This window comes from Sardina pilchardus, chromosome 6 (genome assembly GCF_963854185.1).
Source record: "Sardina pilchardus chromosome 6, fSarPil1.1, whole genome shotgun sequence".
NCBI classification, from domain to species: Eukaryota; Metazoa; Chordata; class Actinopteri; order Clupeiformes; family Clupeidae; genus Sardina; species Sardina pilchardus.
Genome location: NC_084999.1, coordinates 30942778 through 30963634, shown reverse-complemented (window position 1 = coordinate 30963634; position 20857 = coordinate 30942778). Strand labels below are relative to the sequence as shown.

Genomic DNA, 20857 nt, shown 5'->3' with positions numbered 1-20857 from the left:
TAGAGTTAACAACCGAATTCAACAAGTCATCGCTAACCCTTTCTCTCTCTCCCTTACAAAACATTGGCCTCTAAAATGGAAAAAACATTTTCAATGAAGCTATTTTTTTCATATGAGGTGTTTCCAGATCCAGAGAGGTGCCATGGCAGCCTATTCCCTACAATAACAGTGGTATGGAAATCTCTGTTTATATTTTTAGTGTTGTCACATTACTCCTTTTGCTTTAATTTACTAAACTGGAGAACATTACATTTATTTTTCCACAAATTTGTTTCTGCCACGGAGGACCCATAGCAACATGCTGAAAATGTACAGCTAAAAAGACATAATTCTTTCTGAAGGATAATTGCTTACATCTTTGTTCAATTCCATTTCTGTTCTGTTATGGCTGCAGCTTGCATCCACACAAACATTTTACCTAGTGACTTGGCAAAGTCAAATAGAATTAATTATTGCAGAGAGAGAGAGAGAGGCCCGAGGCAGTCTAGCTCTGCCTTCCTTGCAGGATTTTCCAGTAGTGAGTCACTCATTAACTTACGTTTCTTAATTCACTTACAAAGAGGTGTTTGGGGAGGAATTCGTTTTAGACAGTCAAACTGAACACTTTACGACTGGATGAAAATCATTTATGAGGAGGTCATGACTCAAAGAGGCTGGCTACTGAAAGGTCTGTGATTCTGATCGTTTGGTAGTATTGCTGTGAAAAGGCTCTGAACTTCAGATACTTTGAGCTAAACACAGCAGTGACACAACAGGCTTTGAACTTTGAACACTTAATAAGATAAGAGTGTGCCAGAAGAACGTGACATAGCTGCTGAATTGTCCAGCAGGAGAAATCTGCCAATAGAGATTCAGTTCTAACTCTGATCTGCAGATCTCTAAATGTAATCTGCCATGTGGGTGCTTTCCTTTTCCAAACAGGTATCCATTCCTACCCCTGGCATGATGACTCTCTCGATGTCCTTGACCACATCCTCATAGGTGTCTGGGTCCTCAGGAGCCTCTTGTGGAATCAGACCCCTCAGGTAGCCGGGCTCCACATCTGGGTAGACCTGCCTCTTCTCAATGTTTTCAATATAGTCAGCAATGTAGTCCACCATCTCTCTCCCACGCCTCCGAAACTCTGCTGCATCCATCTCCACAGCTGAAACACAATGAAATGTGTGAAACGTCCAAGTTGTGTTGTTTGTGGTGGCTTGTGGTGTATGGGGGCTTTGGTAAAGATATCCCATAATGTAAGAAATGTAACTTAATCAATGTTGTCAAATAGACAAGTTGAGATCAATTTATTCATGCTTGCATGATCTGATCTGATCAGATCGCATTTGATCTGATCTTAATCAGCTTCAGAATGGAAAAATGTTTTTACAGCTTTTAGCTCAGGTATAGTTTACTAAAGGAACAGTAATGCTCAGTCAATGACCAAGCCTGGAAAGAGCACCTGCTTCAAATTAATCCCAGGTGTGTATTTTAATGTCCATCTTAACTAAGTCATTGTGTTAGGTGCATAAGTCTATACATTTGGCATTACAGTTTAGCTCAGTGTCACGACATGCCCCCTTTGAGCAAGTGTAATTACAAAGGCCTCTAATCCTTTCTCCTGTGCCCGGATTCACCAGCGTAAACAGTTTCTGTCTCTAATCCAATATAATGCACACTAATACAGGTGGGTGAAGGGGTATAGGCCTTCCAGGTGAGGTATAGCCTAGGTTTCAAAACAATCTCATGCTGCAGAGATGTCTATTCGGCATTAGATGCGTTCAGTGACTGAAATCACACGTCATTCAAATCCAAAGTGAACGGATAAAGAGAAACAAGCGCAACACGTCCTGACATGTTGCTGCACACGATGATGGAGTTGATTTCAGAGTCATAGGCTATATAGGCTATTAGCCTTGTCTTTCCTAATTGTGGGCAGTTAAAACCTAAGCTTACAGTTTCAGTAGCCAATGGCATTTAAAAGGTTTTTGAAGACCATAGCATAAACAAATTAAAGTAAAGTTTAACATTTAACTATACCGGGGGTTGTCGAAACTCCGGTCGATCAGACCCAGCTGCGGCAGCGCAAACGCCTCTGTTATAATGAAAGCCTTTATCACAGCCTATGTAGCCTACTACACATCAGATCAGACCAGTGGCGATTTAATTGGACACGGCCAAAAGTGATTAAATATTAGGATTAGACTTACATTAGCCTAATTCAAACTGTCGCTGAGATAACCTTCACTATGCTGCCCGGAACGAGGGCGTCGAATGCCACCGGTGTAGTGGGAAAACAGAATCTGCAGTGTTCCAGACAGATCGCGGATGCATGAAAGATCATTTTTAGGTTCAGGCTAGCACTTGGATTGAATTAAATTGCTGGGTGAGTAGAAATGTTCATGCCAAACTTTGGCAAATATATCACATTGGGTTTACATATGCGCGTATTAGTTATTTGTTAGCTCACTTTTTGTCTTTACCTCAATCACTTAACTTGTTCTAAAGGTCCTTGGATATGAATTTAAATTTAGAATCGTTAGTGATCTGTAGCTTTCTCTTATTGTCGATAAAGTGAATTATGTTTGGTTAAAATATATATAAAATATATAACATTTAGTTGCTACTGAACAAATAAATAAAATATCTCTCCCACATCTAATCATAAGAAACAAGCAAGGCTACATTGACCTTCTTTCTAACTGGGACATTAGTGAGTTTTCTGTGAACGTTGACCATAGCTAATCTCCTCATTCAACAAGTGCTACCTCTCTTTCTCCGCCCACACACATAGACTCATCAAACAGTGTACGTACAATGTATCATTCTAAGGTTATAGCCTACACAGACCCACAGTATCATCCACAAGAGTTCACTAAGAGATCTCCATGTCACAGTCAAATAACCTATGAGCCTATGAAGCAAATACATGCACACACACACACACACACACACACACACACACACACGCACACACACACACACACACACAGAGAGAGAGAAAGAGAGAGAGAGAGAGAGAAATACATTAAGAGTAAGAGAGCCTTAACCCTCCTCAGAGGATTAGGTTGGGTGAGGATGGGAGGAGTACTCACACTGTCAAGCGCTGGACTGTCCTCTCTGTCGTCAGTGGCTATCTCACACCTTCGCTCCTAGAGGTGGACACAGCAGAGTGATGGGGAGCAAGGGAGGCAGACAGAGCCTTTATCAGCCAAGGGCTCCCTGGAGCCAGCCAATGGAAGGGTGGCTCTTAGCCAGAGTGTGGCGTGTGCAAGCCGGAAGGGTTGATTCACAATAGGGTTAATGAGATCATGCTCACTTTCCATACAGAGGGCTCATGGCAATTACAGTTCAGGAGGATTTTTGTCATTCGGGATTTTCAATTATTCATCTGTGAGCCTTAACAAATACAAACATATAAAAGATAATCACTTTTGTCTGCTTTTTAGAACATTCACATGGCCACATAACCTTTGACACCATAGCAGACATTTACTAAAGATTTTAGTATTTAAAGACTAAATGCATTTTCTATTCTTAATGTTTTTAAGCTTAATGCAAACTATAAAAAAGGGTCACTTCTGAGACGAAGAATCACAGTTTAGTGAAGCTATACTGTACTACACATGCCTGATAAGTCTCATATGCCTTCAGAGAGTGAGCTTAGAAATGTAAGCATTCTGAAAAAATATTTGAATGGAGACTGTGCTTGGAAGGTGTCATAGTTTTTTTTTTGCCAGCTGCAAAATGTGGGCTTTGGTTGCACCTAGTGGTTGAGAGTAACAATTGCTCCACAGTTAAGCGTCTTGCTATATCACTCCTTTTATTGCTTTAAAGCAAGTGAATAGCAATAAAATGTCAACAAAAGAAACATTACAAAAAAATGCAACAAAAACATGAGTTTCCTGGGTCAGGAGCAACAATTTTAAATCGGCGTCAGTAATATTGAATATTGTCAATGCTACTGTAGATCATTCACATCACTGGCACACTATCCTAACTGTATATATTATAGCCTATATATTTTATTCATATTCATATTCATTGGAGTTCCTATATTCATATCTTTTGGAGTTCATGATTACAAGTAGCCTGAACTGTTTTGTCATTTGAATATTCATATTGATTTTCTTACTTTTTAAATATTTACCTTTAATGGCATGATTACATTGTATTGGTGGTGTAACGGTGGGCGGTCCGGCTCTTCTCATCCCTGTATTGCATTATGTGATTTATCTTTTGCAATCACATGATTGGTGACACATGCTCCATACAAAAGCACGGTGTCAGTGCACCATCACAGGCCTGCTACTCATTTGTCTCAGGTGTGTTTTAAAATGGAGGGCGTCTCTTCTTGTTCATGCTCAAGCCCTGATGGAGTAGTGGCGTTGAAGCTCACATTGTCAATTGATCATTTAATTATAAAAGTCTCAAATTTGGTAGAGAAATTCATAAAGGGCGTCTGGTCAGATTTAGAATCATAGACACCTTGGATTTGGGCCTCTGGGGCCAAAACGGTCATTTTGCAGTCAGATGACTCGTGACATATGCTACAGACAAAAGCATGCCACTGCACCATCACAGGCCTGCTACTCATTTCTCTCAGATGTGTTCATGCTTCAGCCAACCAATCAAGAGTCTCTTGCTCCCTCTGGTGGACTGACCATGTGTTTATCTCATTGTAAGATCCATGCATGTGAAATGTGATGTGATAGGTTTGATTGAGATTACTCTGTATATTGTGTAATGTGATGTGGTAGGTTTTTTGTTTAAAGGCTGTATGTACAACTTACACTGAAATGCAGAAATCATTTTTATGGTTTACCTTTTCAGTCAAGTTCAGTCATAACACCATACTTATTCACTGCACAGACATGTTCTGTGAAATAGATTTGAAGCTGGGTATCAAGTTGCACTCTACGCTCAGAGAGCTTTTAGCCCCTTGTTCCATCGGCTGATGCAGCTGCAGATAAGAGAGCACATCTTGTGTTCCCCGTGAGACACCACTAGGACTGCACCAGTCAGTGGGTGGGTGAAAGAGAGAGAGAGTTTTATCTGTCTGCTCAGGCAGGGTGTTGTTCTCCTGCGAAACATGATAAGAAATAAGGGCTGCCCCTCGGGATCCCCCTGAGACCGGCATAATGTGCACTTTATGCTTCTTCGACATTTCAGAAAATCCTTAAAGTTCATGCTCTACAGACAGTTCAGTGTTATGTTCATTCTCCTTTTATTCGGTTTGTGTGTTTGTATGTGTGTGTGTGTGTGAGTGTGTGCGTGGATCCATCACGTGCGTGTGCATGACGTCCATGTGTGTGGGAGCATGTTGACGTCCGTAACAGTGAGGTCTGTCCCCTCCCTTCAGGTTCATACGTACTTCGGACATACGTATCTACACCCACACACTCCATGGAATTACAGAAGAGATGCAGAGTAGCCGTGTCCCCATGCCCTCTCCCACACAGGTGAATATATACGGTCATTCTATTCAGCTGCTTTACCTTCTTTGTTATGTTATATACTTACTGTATAGTTGGTCATCCATTGGTACAGTACAATTGGGCAACTATTTAAAGGTGCATGTTTTAGGCTGATGTACACAAAGAAAGAGAATCATGTTTGTCAACATGGTTGTGTTGATGACAATCAGTGTTAATGGATATACTGTTTGCTTAGCCAGAGGAGAGACTTGACTAGAGAAAGTGGTTATGATGAGGTGGCTCATTGTCTAGGTCTGGATCTGGAAGCATCTCTAGGTCCATATGGGTGTAAATTGTGAGCAAATATGTATGTGTCTGATGTATCTGAATATGTATGTGAAGAGATTTGTGTTCTTCTTTGCTTATAAATCTATTTGTTTATTTGGTTTTAAATGTTGAAATAGAAGCAGGCAGAAAACAAACCCGCCAAACCACACCCATTCTTATCTTCAGTGTCAGAATGAAACACAGCAAGCTATAAATGACACGCATCAGGTCTCAGATATGTATTTGCTTTGCTTAAGTTTACTGAAGAAAAGATCAATTCATGTTCATACCTTGCGACTATGGAAAAAAAACATGATCAAGAACACAGATGCTTAGAAAAGTAATGATTTAAGCAACAATATTAACCAATTTGGCTCATTTGAGGTACGTTTTTAATGGGCAGCCTTGGTATCATCCTCCAGTTCATTTTGATGGTATTTCGTTGTGTGAAAGACACATAAACACACCTGTCATATGCACTGACCACCCTGGGTATGCACTGTGTAGTTCTGTTGTACGGGACAGACCATCCTGAGAAAATGTAAGAAAAGCTGTCAGAGTGGGACGTTAGCAAAAACACCAGTTAGCCAACTGTGCTGTTGTTGGCTTTAGTTTTTAGTAGTTAGCAAGCCTATTTAGGTAGCCAGCTTGGTGTTTTTTTTCATTTAGGTAAAAAAAAATGTACACAGAGGCTTTAAAGGACTGGGGTTTCACACCCCATTTATGCCGTTCATTCACAAATGTACCCAGTGGTGACATAATGACCAATTAAGGCCATTTATGAGTGCATGACCCAACTATACAGTAATTAGCTACAGGAGCAGAGAGCAACTGAGTGGCATCTTATCTCTCACACACACACACGTTGTCTCTCTTGCTGGCAGAGGGGCAAGATGAGGTGCCACGCAAACACCCACACACTTTCTCTTTCTGCTGATTCTCATTTTCCCTCTGTGGAAACTGAGTGATTCTTTGAACGAGTGCTTATTACCTCTGAAAATGAGGCCAAAAGAACTTTGGAAATTCATTCATAAATCTGGAACCTTGCCAGCGGCATTTCTAGCATGTGTGTGTCAGTCAGAAAATAATGCCCGAAGTGGACTCTGCCCATATTAGGCCACTTGTTGAAACGTGTAGTATGTTAAAAAACTAATTTTCTGTCCTCTTCACTGCCCTGTCTAATAACTGTGTGCACTTTTCAGGAGATGCTCTTTAGATCTCATTGTACTGTGTATAATGACAATAAAGGCTTTCATAAAGCAGAAAAATACCAAGTTTATAGTTTTAAGAAGTAAAGAAGGTAAAACTAATATGCACTTATGACACAGACTTTTTCTTTATTTCTTTCTTTTTTTAATTATTTATTTCATCATTAATTATTAATTGTATGTTTTATGTCTGTTTTGTATGTCTACTCTTAGATGGGTACGCTGGCGATTACACCACTCCATCTGACATGTCTTGTCTTTGTTATGTTACCTTGTTATTTTGTAAATTTGTTTGTTCATGTGTTGTCACGGGTACGCTGGCGACTACGCCACTCCGTTCGGCACTGTCTCTGTCTTTATGTAACACGCTTTGGGTTGCACTCTGTGCACATTAAATGCGCTATATAAATAAATTTACTTTACCTACCTTACCTTACTTGTTTTTCCTTAGATACAGATTATCATGACTAGGTCTGTATGACCGGCCCAAGCAGAAGCCCTACACTCCCTCTCAAAGATGCTTTGCACAGTGCTCTTCCTAGACGGTAGTGTGAGGGAGTGGAACCTACCGGTAAAACACAGTCACACATACACACACACAAGCATGTGCATGCACGCACACACACACGCACACACACACACACACACACACACACACACACACACACACACACACACACACACACACACACACACACACACACACACACACACACACACACACACACACACACACTTTTCATCTATATTTAGCCATAATACATTACAGATACATAACTGTGCTTTTGTTTGATTTATTTTTTTAGAGTAGTGCTATTGGCCAGGAGCTTTTTGATCAAGTATGTGACCACCTCAACTTACTGGAGAGAGATTATTTTGGCCTGGCCATCTTTGACTCACCAAGGACAAAGGTATGTCTATCTACCTATGTGTGTATGTGTGTGTGTGTGTGTGAACTGTTCAAACTTTTGTCAAGTTCTAGGCTATTTTATAACACAGTTTTTTACCTGATTGTCTCTACACAGACATGGCTTGATGTTTCTAAACAAATCAGCAAGCAGTCCAAAAGTAAGTGTGGAACCTGCACTAAATATACACACACAAACTCAAACAGTGTGTGTGCACATGTAATGTGTGCTTTTGCATGTATGAACGCATGTCTTTTCTCCAAGCTCATCTCTGTCCTTGTGTTTGTGTCTATGTGTGTGTAGGTATACATGCCCAGTTTGCTTTCAGTGTGAAGTTCTACCCTCCAAATCCAGCTCAGCTATGTGAAGATCTAACCAGGTAATATTAGTGTGCTGTCATGGGTACAAGTACTGTTACAACAACTCATATTACACATACTGTACTCCGATAGACTCTACACACACTCACACTCACACAAACACGCACGCACACACACACACACACACACACACACTCAGAGACAGAGACAGAGAGAGAGAGAATAGCTTCACTGCGCAAAATATACCACCATACGTAAGTCATACTTTGACAGGCTTGCAAGCCTAATCCCAGGGTTCCGAAATCTAGAGGAACGGGAAATGGTGGCAGTTTTACTTGGACAGCAGGGACAGACAGCAGGTCTCGCTGCCAAATATGTCAACGAATGCCATAATGCAAGGGACAGTGATTAAATAATATATTTTTTTCTTTTTACCTATCTGTAAAACTACACACAGACACACACGCACGCACGCACACACACACGCACGCACACACACACACACACACACACACACACACACGCACACACGCACACACGCATGCACGCACACACACACACACACACAAACGCGCGCGCGCACACACACACACACACACACACACACACGTTTGTTTGTTCATTTTGGATGCATTCATATTTGCCATGTGTATTCCAAACATTATATGTAAATGTCCTTATTTTCCTCTTATGTGTACATTGAGCTTTGGCAATAATGTTTCTGAAACCTTCATGCCAATAAAGCTATATTGAATTGAATTGAATTGAATTGAATAGCTTCACTCAGATCCCTTAATATTAAGATATATGCTCTCATAAGTAAATGTTTTTTTTCTACAGATACTTGCTGTATCAGCAGATCCGTCGGGATCTTTTAACCAGGCGGTTGCCATGCCAGTCAGTGACTCTGATTGCACTGGGCTCGTATGTCCTCCAGTCAGAGTTCGGCCCATATGACCCAGATCGTCATGGCGACACATACACCAACAACCTGTACCTGGCACCCAATCAGAATGAAGAGCTGCTGAAGAGAATGAGGGAGCAACATGCCACCTATGGGTATGTGTCGACTCCTTGTCAAGATGGCCACCGTGTGTCCACATTTGTTATTTTGTTAGATTTGAGACCATAAACTACACATTCAATTCAGTAAACCCTTGTACAAGTCAACATGATAACTAAGGCATTGTTAATTGTAATATTTCGGTGTAATTTCTGTGTTCGTATGTCTGTGTGTCTGTGTATATTAGCTTTGCCCACTATTCATCATGTATTACTACATATTAAGCTTATTTTCTTTCTGTTTGTAGTGCTATGTCACCTGCTCAAGCTGATCTCCTGTTCCTGCAGAATGCTAGTCAACTTCCTATGTATGGAATAGACCGTCATCCTGCCAAGGTGTGTGTGAGGTTCCTTGTGGTTCTTGAAGCCATTTGTATAGCTGTTACAATGTCTCATCAATGTACTCAATAGGGTCTCATTCAGTTCACTCAGGAGCACATTCAGAGTTACTGCATACAGTATGTGCATGTTTGAATGTGCTTGTCAGGATTCAGATGGAGAAGATGTCGTCTTAGGCGTGAGCTCAGAGGGCATACTCTTATACCGAGATGATTTGGTGGAGAGCAAATACCTCTGGCCCAGAGTTCTGAAGATCTCATACAAGCACTCCAAGTTCTTTATCAGAACTCACCCGTCAGAGGTAGGCCGTAGACATTTCACAGAGCACTTCAAGACTTTTTACTGATCTGATTATTTCCTTCACTGTATTAGTTACTGTAACTCTAATTTCAGTTATCTTCAGTCATAAATGACTCTCATCCTCAACTCCTCATTTCTGAATTTTGTATTGTACATATTGTACAATACATGTTAATGTATGTGCTTCTTTATTCATTGCTTTTGTAGGGATCTGTATGGACTCTATGTTTTACCTTGGCCAGCAACCGTGCATGCAAATCCCTCTGGAAAGTAGCTACAGAGCATCATAGCTTCTTCAGGTATACGTGTGCGTGTGCGTGTGCGTGTGCGTGTGCGTGTGCGTGTGGCGTGTGGCGTGTGCGTGTGGCGTGTGCGTGTGCGTGTGCGTATGTGTATGCGTGTGCATGTGTGTACACAGAGTTGGGATGTGTCTGACTATGAAAAAGAACAGTGCCTACTCTAGTGTACAAATCAGTGACTGTCATCTTTACTTTTATTCCAGGCTCCCATCTGTTGAAATCTCCCGCAGACGATTACTGGCTTTGAGTTCTCAATTTCGTCATCGCGGACGCACGGAAGCGGAATCTCTTCAGGCCAGTTCTGAAATAGCCCGGCCCAATCCAGCTTTTCCAAGAAAACTCACAGCAAGATCCAGTATGTCTTTCTGTACATCTGTCTGTCTGTCTGTCTGTCTGCCTTTTTCATCCCAGCCTTAGCTTATGTGGCTGAGTAAGTGTTGAGATTGCTTTTTTTGTCTGTGCTGCAGCTTCGTTGGATATCCTCTCCCACACAAGCCAGCCTGAGCCTGACTGGTTCCTGATGTTGGATTCTATTCCCCCGAAAGCCATCTATACCAAAGGTGCATACACAGTAAAATGTTGCGGTTAGACAGTAGCCTAATGTTTTAGCTTGATGAACTCACAACACTGTACAACACTGTGAATCAACCGCAATCACTCAACTCATTTAGTGACTGCATGGATCTTTTGTGGCTAGAGTATGCATTGTGTGTTGCAAAATACATAAATTGACTCATAGACCACACGTATGCAGACATATGAGTTGGCTTCCTCTTTGTGCTCTCAGGTTTCGATGAGGAGCTGGTGCTGGCAGATGACTGGAAGCAGGAGTCAGACGACTGGCTCTTATTCCAAGACCCAACCAAAACAACCATGATGCCCCTATTATGTGAGACACTAAAGAGTTACAATTCGGTCCATCATCTTGGATATCTATATGGATATCTACATATAAGCGGTCTCTTTGGAGTAACATTATAGTAATGATATTATGAGTTATAAAGTAGGGTTCAGACCAAAGATTCCTGACGAGACGAGCCGCGACGTTCTAAAACCTTGCGACTGCGACTCAACGTGTTTAATGCTCTGCGACGGCTTGCGACTGCTTGCAACTACATGCAACTTGTAATTCACACCGCTGCAACTCAGTCTCGTCGCGTCGGGAATCTTTGGTGTGAATTGGGCTTAAGAGTTTTTAAATCAGACTGGATTTAGCACAATTGCTGTTGTTGCAATTATAAAAATGTCTAAAAATTAGGAATTAGTCCACAAGGTGAATACTATAACAAAACGGTTTCAAAGTCCATTTTCTTTTTTTACCAGATAATGCTGAAATATCCCAAGAGGACCTGGAACAGGATGCTGAAGACACCTTTGATGGTAGTGTGGAGGGAGAGCCACAGGAGGAGGAGGTCATGGAGGTCGGAGCTGAAGATGAGGAGTTCATGGAGGAGGTAGCAGAAGATGAGGAGTTCATGGAGGAGAGAACAGAGGAGATACAACAGGAAGGAGAGATACTGGAAATAAGACAAGTGAAGGAAGTGAAGATTGTACGGAAAATAACGCGAGAAGTCAGGACTGCGGGAGGTCAACTGAAAGAAAGTAAAGACTTAGAAATCGTAGAGGGGAGAGATGAGAGAGAAGCCTATGAGTCTGTAAACGACAGACTGAGGGAGGGTGGGACTTTGGACCAAAGACTAAAGGGAATCCGTATACCATGGAAAGATGTGCAAAGAGATGATTGGTATATCTGGTTTGATAAGCAACCACCTATGTTTTACTCAACATCTGCAGGTAAGCCAATTGGTAACTATCGATCATTAGAATTTGCTTTTCATCTACAGAAGTATCCGTAAATACAATAATTGAATTGTATTGTAATTTGATTTGAAATGTATTTGCTTTCTAGCGAAACAGTCCCGTATATTGGACCAACAGCAAGAGTTAGTTGCTCGCATTACACAACTAGAAGGATTGGACATTTACAGTGAAGCAGAGCAAGAATGGGAAATTGTGGAGGAGCCGCAAGAAAAAATAGTGGAAGAAGGAGAGCTGGAGGGAGAGACTGTGGAAATACGACGGCAAAAGTTCAAGATTATAAGAAAACGAATGCAGGAGGTCATGACGGAGGAAGAAGAGCTCTCTCTTCAAGAGGAAATGGTGGGTGAGATACGGCAGCAGATAGAAGCCATTCAGGAGCACTTAGAGGAGCTGGTGGAGGTAGAGGAGCAGCAGCTGGAGCTGGAGGTTTTGAAGGAAGAGCTACAACATGTCGACCTCTTGGAGTACAAAGTACAGCAGATGGAACAGCAAACGAGTGTGGAAACAACAGAAGATGACTGGTTTATCCTACTGGACAAGCCGCCATATATTATCCATAGTGCACCATTAGGTAGGTACCATTGAACTGATAGATTGGAAATGAGTGCATGTGTGTATAATGCACGCATACTAGATTGGTAATATTTCACTGAGTTGAGCCTCAATATATTGCTACAAATAAGACAAGAGTGTCCAGTTTAAATTGATATAGCAATACTGAAATATGTTTTTGACCAAACTGGATATATTTGATTTCTGTTTTCTAACAGTTTATTTTTAATTAACTTGATCTTTTCTGTAGGGAACTTTGTGAACACACACACACACACACACACGGACGCACGCACGCACGCACGCACGCACGCACGCACACACACACACACACACACACACACACACACACACACACACACACACACACTCTCACTCTCTCTCTCTCTCTCTCTCTCAGAGCTGTGAGCTTGGAGCCCACACACATACTAGGAGCACACTTAAATGCATGAACAAGCTGTGGAATTCTCCTAATTTCAGTACTGTAAAATGCCATTTAGAACTCTCTGATCTTTAAAGGATTATTTGCTTTAATTATTTTTCTTCATGCCAGCAGTACAGACCAGGGTGGAAGAGGGAGAGAAGGAGACCCTGGAGATGGCCGAGATGGCTCAGAGAACAGAGCAGACCGTGTTCAGTACAACAGAGAGATCAGAGGAGACCGTGTTCACCACAACGCAGAGAACAGAGAAGACCATATTCATCACAACGCAGAGATCGGAGGAGCGGGTGGTGGTTAAAGAAGGGATGGAGGGGAGCATCATCATCACTGAGCCAATCACATTACAGAACAATACTTACTCCGTGCGGGACATTGATGATGATTGGTTCCTGCTTTTGGAACCAGTCCCTCTGGAGGTTCGGGTAACAGGTACAGATAGACCAAATCTACTTTGGAGGATTTGTGGTGAAAAAGACGAAGAGTTCTGGGTCAAAAAAGGTTATATGGCAGGGGGGGGGGGGGTTTTCGCATTTTGAATCTAATGTGTCCAAATACAGCAATTCATTAGAACTTGACTTTATCCAATGTTCAGATTTGGAATTATGTATAATTTAGTGGATATTTGACTAGATAATGCCCAATTTGCATAATATTTAAACATAACATTTCAGGTAATAAGGTCACATCACTCAGAACATCTATCTTTATTGAAGCTATACCAATAAACTTATCAAATGTTAAATGTTAATCCAGCTAAAGTCCAATGAACAGCAGCTTCAGTACAAAGTCAAATCCAGTCCACCATTTTGCTTTCATGTGTGTTGCCAGTGGGAGATGTGGAGCCCTATGCAGCAGGGCCCGTCTATGAGCCTGAAGAAGAGATAGAACTGGAGGAAGTGGCCAGTGATGAAGTCGTTGTCACAGAGGATAAAGCTGAGGGTCCGGATGTTTCCGAGACCACTGCCGAACAAATCGTATTAGAGACGACAGAGCCAGTGGTCCAATATATTGAGGATGATTGGTTCACAGTTTTTGACCAAGTTTTTGTGCCAATGAAGACCCCTCCCCCAGGTATAGTATAAAGACAAAACCCATTCAATGCACACATATACAGAAAAGCTTGGACTCACATACACTGCATGGTGCTCTCACTCTCTCTTGGTTCATTCGTCCAATGATTGCTGTCTGTTTTTGTGTAACTAATCTTGCAGTTGTGTGGGAGACTCTGGAAGGCCCTGCTGGCATCAGCATCAGCACCATCTCCGTGGAGATGAAGGATGAGGAGGAGAGAGATGAGGAGATGATGGAGGAATGGACACAAAGACCTGAGCCAGAGGTGCTGGAGATTAGCAGAGTGCAGGAGCCCATGCCCACATTTGCCCCCAGAGAGGTGGAGGATGACTGGTACTCTCAACTGGAAATTCCTCCTAGAGAAACAGGTACTTATTCGTTATATCGTTAATACAGTGCATTAACAGTCTGTGACAGTACAGTAGTATACATTTTACACAGTGTATACATTTAGAGGTTCCATAATTCCTGTCAGTTTGTTTGAAGTTTTACGTTTTAAGTTAAGTTTTGTCTTTTATTTTGTTTTTATTTGTCAGTGAGAGTCATTGAGCCCTACACAATGGAAACCAGAAGAGAAGTGGAGGTCTACCAGTCTGAGGAAGGGACATCATTCGAAAGTACGACCGTAATCACAAAGCAGACGACTACCCTCGTGACCATCACAGAGGAGAGAAGAGAGATGAAAGTGACTATTACGGAAGAGAGAGACATGTATGCTGAAAGCCCTGGAGACTACATCACATTAGAGGTGAAACCTCCCGTTGCAGTTCGACACATTGAGGATGACTGGTTCGTACTGTTGGAACCGATCCCAGAGGAAATTAAGCCCTCGCCTGCAGGTAGCGCACATGCACGCAAAACATAGAATTGTTACCATTTACATTACACCATCCATATGGAACCGTTGTTGTGTTTTCTTGTCGTTAATTGCTGTGTTTGCTGCTCATGTGACTGTTGGCCTCACAGTTGTGTGGGAGCAAGAACAGGCTCTTCCAGCGGAGGAGCAGATAGATGCAGAAAGGATGGTGAGGACGGAGAAGAGGATAGAAATACAGGAGCGAGTGATGGTGGAGGTGAAAGAGGTCCAGCCAGTCGTCCAGGAGCAGAGAGCCACATATACTCCCAGAGAGGTGGAGGATGACTGGTACACCCTACTGGAAGTTCCTCCCAAAGAAACAGGTACTCCAGCAGCCTCTCTCTCCCTCATCCCCTCCCTCTCCGTCTCTCACGGGAACGAAATGATAGTGTACACAATTCCATACAGATGTAACATGGCCTTTTCTTTTGTCAGTGTGGGTCACCCCATATGCCGAGGAGACTCAGGTAAGAGAGAGAGAGGGAGTGGAGAAGACCGTGAAGAGAGTGAGGATTGCAGAGGAGAGAGTGGTGATCATAGCAGACTTAGAAAAACCTGCACAGGCACCTGCTGTGGTCATTCAGGAACCATCAGTGATTCCACGGGACATTGAAGATGATTGGTTCTTATTCATGGAATCAGTTCCTCGACCTACAGGTAGACATGCAGATGCATACATACAGTATAGAGAACACACACACACACACACACACACACACACACACACACACATATGTATGCTTGTGATGAATCCAAATTATGCATAAGAGGCAACTCCAGTCTAAGAACAACCCAGGGTCTATTTTTGAATGATATCAAGTGTACATTTTCAATACACATCAACAACATTAATTGGAGTAGCGTTGAGTAAGACTGGAATATACCTTTCCAATAAAATAGTTTATGGTAATAACCTTGTGGGTAAGCTCGCTACATAAACGTAAATCAATCATTTAAAGCAACACTAAAACAATTTTTGTACCTTAAAATAATGTTTCCAAAATAATTTCAGTGGTTCATCAACTCGTAACAGGGTGAATGGCACTTCTGCGTTTGACTGTAAGTGTACAAAAAGGGTATAAAAAAGCACTATTTGTGCAGCCAGTGCATTACTTAAATTATTGTTCTGGTTGCCACCAGTGTTGTGCATGAACGAGTTCAAAAGAACGTGTTCATTGAACACGCTCATTTTTCTGTGAACGCTGAACTTTTGAACACTGAACACATTTGTAAATAATGAATTTGAACGTGAATTCGTTCAGATTTTGGGAAATGAACGACGAACGTCACTGTTGATGTCCAATTAAACGTTACGGAATTTATTTTGTCCTGAGAAGTCGAGTGACACTAGCCTATCTGCTGGCAATTTAGAAACAGCATGTCGTTGTCACACTCACTGCCCACGGGCGCCACTCCTAAACTACAGCTTTGCACTACCTTACTACATTACCCATGATCACGTTACGCATGATGCATTGTAGGCTACACAGAACCGCTGCTGAATGCAATCGCGGAAAGATTCTGCACTTGTCAGTGATGATAGAGGGATGCATAACGTGTTCAAAGAGCCCTACAGTATGTCACTGAACAGTTCCGTCGCAGCAGGTAATGCAGCAAGCAGCCTCCTCCATAGGCCTACTCCCGGTGTAAAAACTACACTCTTCTGCTGTCAGGCATGCACAGCTGACGCATTTATTATTAATTATTAATAAATGCGCGGCCGCATTTGTTAGGCGTCGCGTCGGTATCTGCCATAGACCTAAAAGAAATGTATCTGCCCAGCGAAATAAAGCCCAATTTACGGACATTCTCAATTAGAGGAGAACAACAGGTGGCTGTAGCCTATATTCCGTCAGAAACAGATTTTCATTCAAATGAACTGAATTTGAACTAGTTCAAAATTAAAAATGGTGAACTATGAACGTGAACAGTTCACTTTGCAAGTGTGTGAACTGAACTTTGAACTAGTTACTGAAGAGTGTGAACGTGCACAACACTGGTTGCCACCATCTTGTTAAGTCGATTGCCGGAGAAGTCGATTGCCAACTGACCCATATGAACTCATTCAGTAATTACTGTAACACTGTTATGGTCACCAAGGAAAGTTTACACTTGTCATTCAAAAATAGACCATAAGTTGTTCTTAGACCGGAGTTGTTCTTTAAGCATACTTTTCCGTACAAATGAAACAGAACAATTTCTTTCCTTTGTCAGTTTCAGTCGAGCAGAGACTACTGAGAGAGAGAGAAGAGGTGGGGACCACTATGAAGAGATTGAAGATTGAGGAGAAAGTGGAGATCATAGCAGAGAGAGAAGAACCTGCACAGAGGCCTGCTGTGGTCATTCAGGAACCACCAGTGGTTCCACGGGACATTGAAGATGATTGGTTCTTATTGATGGAATCAGTTCCTGTGGAAGTTAAGACTCCACCTCCAGGTAGACCCATAAGCTTACTTATATTCATAAAACATGGAACATGTCACCATGTCTTTTGCACTAAAAGGCATTTGTAGCTTCTTTGCTAGATGGATATACTGTATGTATCCATTATAGAACATTTGTTATTTTCTGTGGACAGATATAAACATTTCATGATTTCACCCATTGTATAGTTTTTTGGAGCATTATCTGTATTCTTTTCATATTTCTGCTCCCGTCTTTTTATGATTTGGTCTCTTGGTTTATGTTGGTCTCTTTTGCACATCTCCATAGTCACTTGGGAGCAAATGCAGCCTCCTCCAGATGTCTCTAGAGTGACCGTGGACTCAAGGGCAGAGAAAGAGGAAGAAAGGATCAGAACGGAGGAGATGAGAGTGATGGAGATAGACGTGAAAGGAGTCCAGCCAAGCGTTCAGGAGCCAACCCCCACCATTACTCCCAGAGAAGTGGACGATGACTGGTGCCCTCTACTGGAGGTCCTTCCCAGGGAAACAGGTACTCATATATCTATATCAGCTCACACATACTGTATGTGCATTATGCTCACCAGACCCGATCCACTCATGAGATTGTGAGGAATGGGGAAAGGCTGGTTTGTGGAATACATGGGAACCCATTTCTTTTCTTGTCCACTGATGCAGTCGACGTGAAAGAGGACGAGATGAAAACAGTGAGGCGGGAGGAGAGAGTCACTGAGCGGGTGACCGTCATAGAAGAACAGAGGGTCGTTATTGAGAAGCCCACGGTGCAAGTCCAACCACAGATACAACAGCCAGTGGTTGTTCGTGAGATTGACGATGATTGGTTCACACTTTTGGATGCCGTTCCTGTGCAAGAACGTTCTGTTCCATCAGGTATGAAAACACAGGCAACTCCACAACAACAGTTCCACAGTAGCACACTATCACAGAAGCATGTACTCTCTTGTTATTTGCTGATTACACTTCACTATCGCTGTCGTGTAGTCAACGAATCCCACAACTTCATCTTGTCTGTCTTCGGAAATCTCTGAAAATGTCTGCACCAACTGCATTTAAGTAACTTTTTTTTAACTATTTCATAACTATTTTATGTCTGTCTGTGTCTGCCCTGCCTATTTGTGTCCATGTGTGTGCCTGTGCGCATATCTGTATGTTTGTCCATCAGTCGAGATAAAGAGACCTGTGGAAGTCTCTGAGACAAAAGTGGTGGAGAGGCCGAGACCAGAGAAGGAGAGAATTCTGGAGAAAGAAAGACTTCGAGAGCAGGAGATACAGAGGGTCCCACAGAAAATATTTGTGGGTGCTCGGGAAATTGAAGATGACTGGTTCACGTTTTGGGACAAAACTATTCTGCATGCAGGTGCGCCCACAGAAATATCATGAAAACATTAAGAAAAACATAAAATAATCAACCAGCACATATCCTAAGAAGGTCAAATGCATGGGCATCCACACACATGCCTGCAAGTCATGTGCACCCAAACAAAGTTTTTGATAGGAAGTACTGTGTTGATATTTGACTTTTTCAATCTACAGAACCCAGCCCTGCAGTTGTGTCCAAGCCTGAGGAGCGGAGAGCTGTGGAGAGGGAGAGGACTGAGAGAGGAAGAGGAAGAGAGGGAGAGAGGGTGAAAGAGGAAGACATGCGCAAGAGAGTTACGATCACAGAGGCAAAGCGTGTGACAGTAGTACAGGAGAGAGCACCACCAGCTGTTCGCCACATTGACGATGACTGGTACATACTGCTGGATAAGGCTGCTGTGGAATACCAAGCTCCCCCTAGAGGTAAACACACTCCTCTACTCTTTGTATGCCTGTCACATATGCAAGCACGCACACACACACCTACCTGTTTGCACCTCTATTGTATAGTTACCCCAACATTCAACCCTCTAGTTGTCTCTCTCTCTCTCTCTCTCTCTCTGTCTCTGTCTCTCTCTCTCTCTCTCTGCAGTGACTCCCGTCATCCCCCCCACCCCTGCCAAGAGGCCTGTTCCCGTAGACCAGCCCCTGACCTCCACCCCCACCACACATCCCGCCCCCGTCATCAAGTACATCCCCGAGGTGGAGAAGCGGGAGACTCGAATCATAGTGGAGGAGAAAGTAAAGGTACTTCATCTCTCCTCCTTCACAAACACACCAAGAGTGATGCACAGGTTGATCTGCCCAGGAACTGTGAGTCTGATGTTTCTGTCCTTGTGCTCTGTGTCTCACTGTGCTCTTAACAGGAGGATGAGGAGCTGACTCTTATCAGGGTGAGGATCTAAAGAGCGTGCCATCTACCCCCTCACACGCACTTGTAGCCACATGCTCACGCCACACATTCACAGTTGACCCAAAATGCGCTGTGTTTGGGTTTCCGCTCCAATATCACGGCATCGTATATGTATATCGGCGTACACACATGTAACTAGTAACAACACCTTGTGCAGTCACTAAAACCACATGCTGCCTCAAATTGACGCCCAAAGCAAACACACACAAGCACACGCGCACACGCGCGCACACACACACACAGAATAACATCAGGTAGGCCAGAACCTCTTGTAGTACAGAAATGCATCACTGCTAACTGCTAATGTTCCGTTATTACACAGAGGAAGACAGAGAGGATCGAGGGAGAGAACATCTACATCAGACACAGTATTCTCATGTTGGAGGTACAGTATGGGTTCTGAACCAGTGTCCTGTAGCAGAAACATGGACATGATCTGTACAGTAGGCCCAACCTGAGACCAATTTAAGACCCATTAATAAGGGAATATGGCCATAGTAGATCTATGGCCATGAGTCAGTGTGAGGTGTAGTGTTCTGTAATACATTGTTTGGTGTGTGTGTGTGTGTGTGTGTGTGTGTGTGTGTGTGTGTGTGTGTGTAGGACTTTGATGTGACTCAGGAGGTGGTGTTGCGTCACCGTGCCAGCATCAACGAGCTGAAGCGAGTTTTCCTGGAGGCAGAGCCGGAGTATTATCTCAGCGAATGGGACAAACACTTGTCAATCTGTCACCTGGACACCCACACACAACTCATTAGCATGGAGGAGGTGAGCGACGCAGTACACACTCACATCATACTCTTAACACACACATAAACACGCACACTAACTTCACTTTACTGTCCTGTCTGTTTTCAGTGGTCGAGAGAAAGCCTGTCTATCATGTAAGGAAACTCAAATGCTCAAGGATCTTCTAATCAACCGATCTGATGCCATGCAAGGGATCCTTCATCAGCCAGAGGCTTGATTCTAGCGAAGGATTCAACCATTATTACTTCATCGTTTTTAGATATTATCTTGTTATTGAAATTATTTCCATAGTTTTTTATTGTCTGTCTGATGACTTTCATTTACAATTTGGCCTTTGTTCACCCTGGTAATTCTAGATATTCTAGATAAATATGCAGTATTAATATGTCAAGTCAGTAGAATTCATAACACTTGATGGATCAAAAATAATTGATTGGAATGTGTGGGACTATTTTTGCTCATTGTCAATTGAAATTTACAAATAAATGAGGTGTTTTGGAGTAAATTGAAA

At 42.5% G+C, this 20857-nt stretch overlaps 2 protein-coding genes across 8 annotated transcripts in view; one reads left to right on the top strand and one right to left on the bottom strand.

Moving 5' to 3' along the window:
• Positions 1-3172, bottom strand: part of ddc (dopa decarboxylase) — a 15660-nt gene extending 12488 nt beyond the window's left edge. The window contains exons 1-2 of one of the 5 annotated variants that reach the window (XM_062539393.1): positions 3075-3172; positions 936-1144 (exon numbers count right to left, since the gene is read on the bottom strand). In XM_062539393.1, coding sequence (XP_062395377.1) covers positions 936-1136 — 201 coding nt within the window. In that variant the 5' untranslated portion in view covers positions 1137-1144; positions 3075-3172. Of the gene's footprint in view, positions 1-354; positions 394-935; positions 1145-2019; positions 2164-2189; positions 2405-2462; positions 2820-3074 lie in introns of those variants that run through there. The other 4 variants (XM_062539395.1, XM_062539394.1, XM_062539396.1 and 1 more) reach the window with 4 other exon arrangements.
• epb41b (erythrocyte membrane protein band 4.1b) lies at positions 1007-20857 on the top strand. 3 transcript variants are annotated; one of them, XM_062539383.1, is made up of 31 exons: positions 1007-1025; positions 5342-5441; positions 7383-7502; positions 7738-7842; positions 7957-7999; positions 8143-8218; positions 9000-9218; positions 9470-9557; positions 9709-9861; positions 10068-10159; positions 10363-10514; positions 10627-10719; positions 10947-11048; positions 11483-11953; positions 12069-12551; positions 13086-13403; positions 13803-14045; positions 14186-14413; positions 14582-14884; positions 15012-15224; positions 15337-15558; positions 17116-17337; positions 17614-17835; positions 17982-18194; positions 18487-18681; positions 18858-19106; positions 19276-19430; positions 19550-19576; positions 19919-19981; positions 20200-20364; positions 20455-20857. In XM_062539383.1, exons 3-31 carry the CDS (start codon positions 7449-7451, stop codon positions 20482-20484), a joined length of 5199 nt encoding a protein of 1732 aa, XP_062395367.1. In that variant the 5' UTR covers positions 1007-1025; positions 5342-5441; positions 7383-7448; the 3' UTR covers positions 20485-20857. The 3 variants fall into 3 exon arrangements, with proteins under 3 accessions (XP_062395367.1, XP_062395369.1, XP_062395368.1); XM_062539385.1 differs by having other exon boundaries at positions 1009-1025; positions 13089-13403; XM_062539384.1 differs by lacking the exon at positions 1007-1025 and having other exon boundaries at positions 7389-7502.

What these genes read in the sequence shown, in the direction of transcription:
- epb41b (XM_062539383.1), top strand. Translation starts at nt 7,449, where the DNA reads ATGCTTTGCACAGTGCTCTTCCTAGACGGTAGTGTGAGGGAGTGGAAC. An exon ending in TCAGAACTCACCCGTCAGAG is followed by an intron (nt 9,862 to 10,067) that starts GTAGGCCGTAGA and finishes TTGCTTTTGTAG; the next exon opens with GGATCTGTATGGACTCTATG. An exon ending in GAAAGCCATCTATACCAAAG is followed by an intron (nt 10,720 to 10,946) that starts GTGCATACACAG and finishes TTGTGCTCTCAG; the next exon opens with GTTTCGATGAGGAGCTGGTG.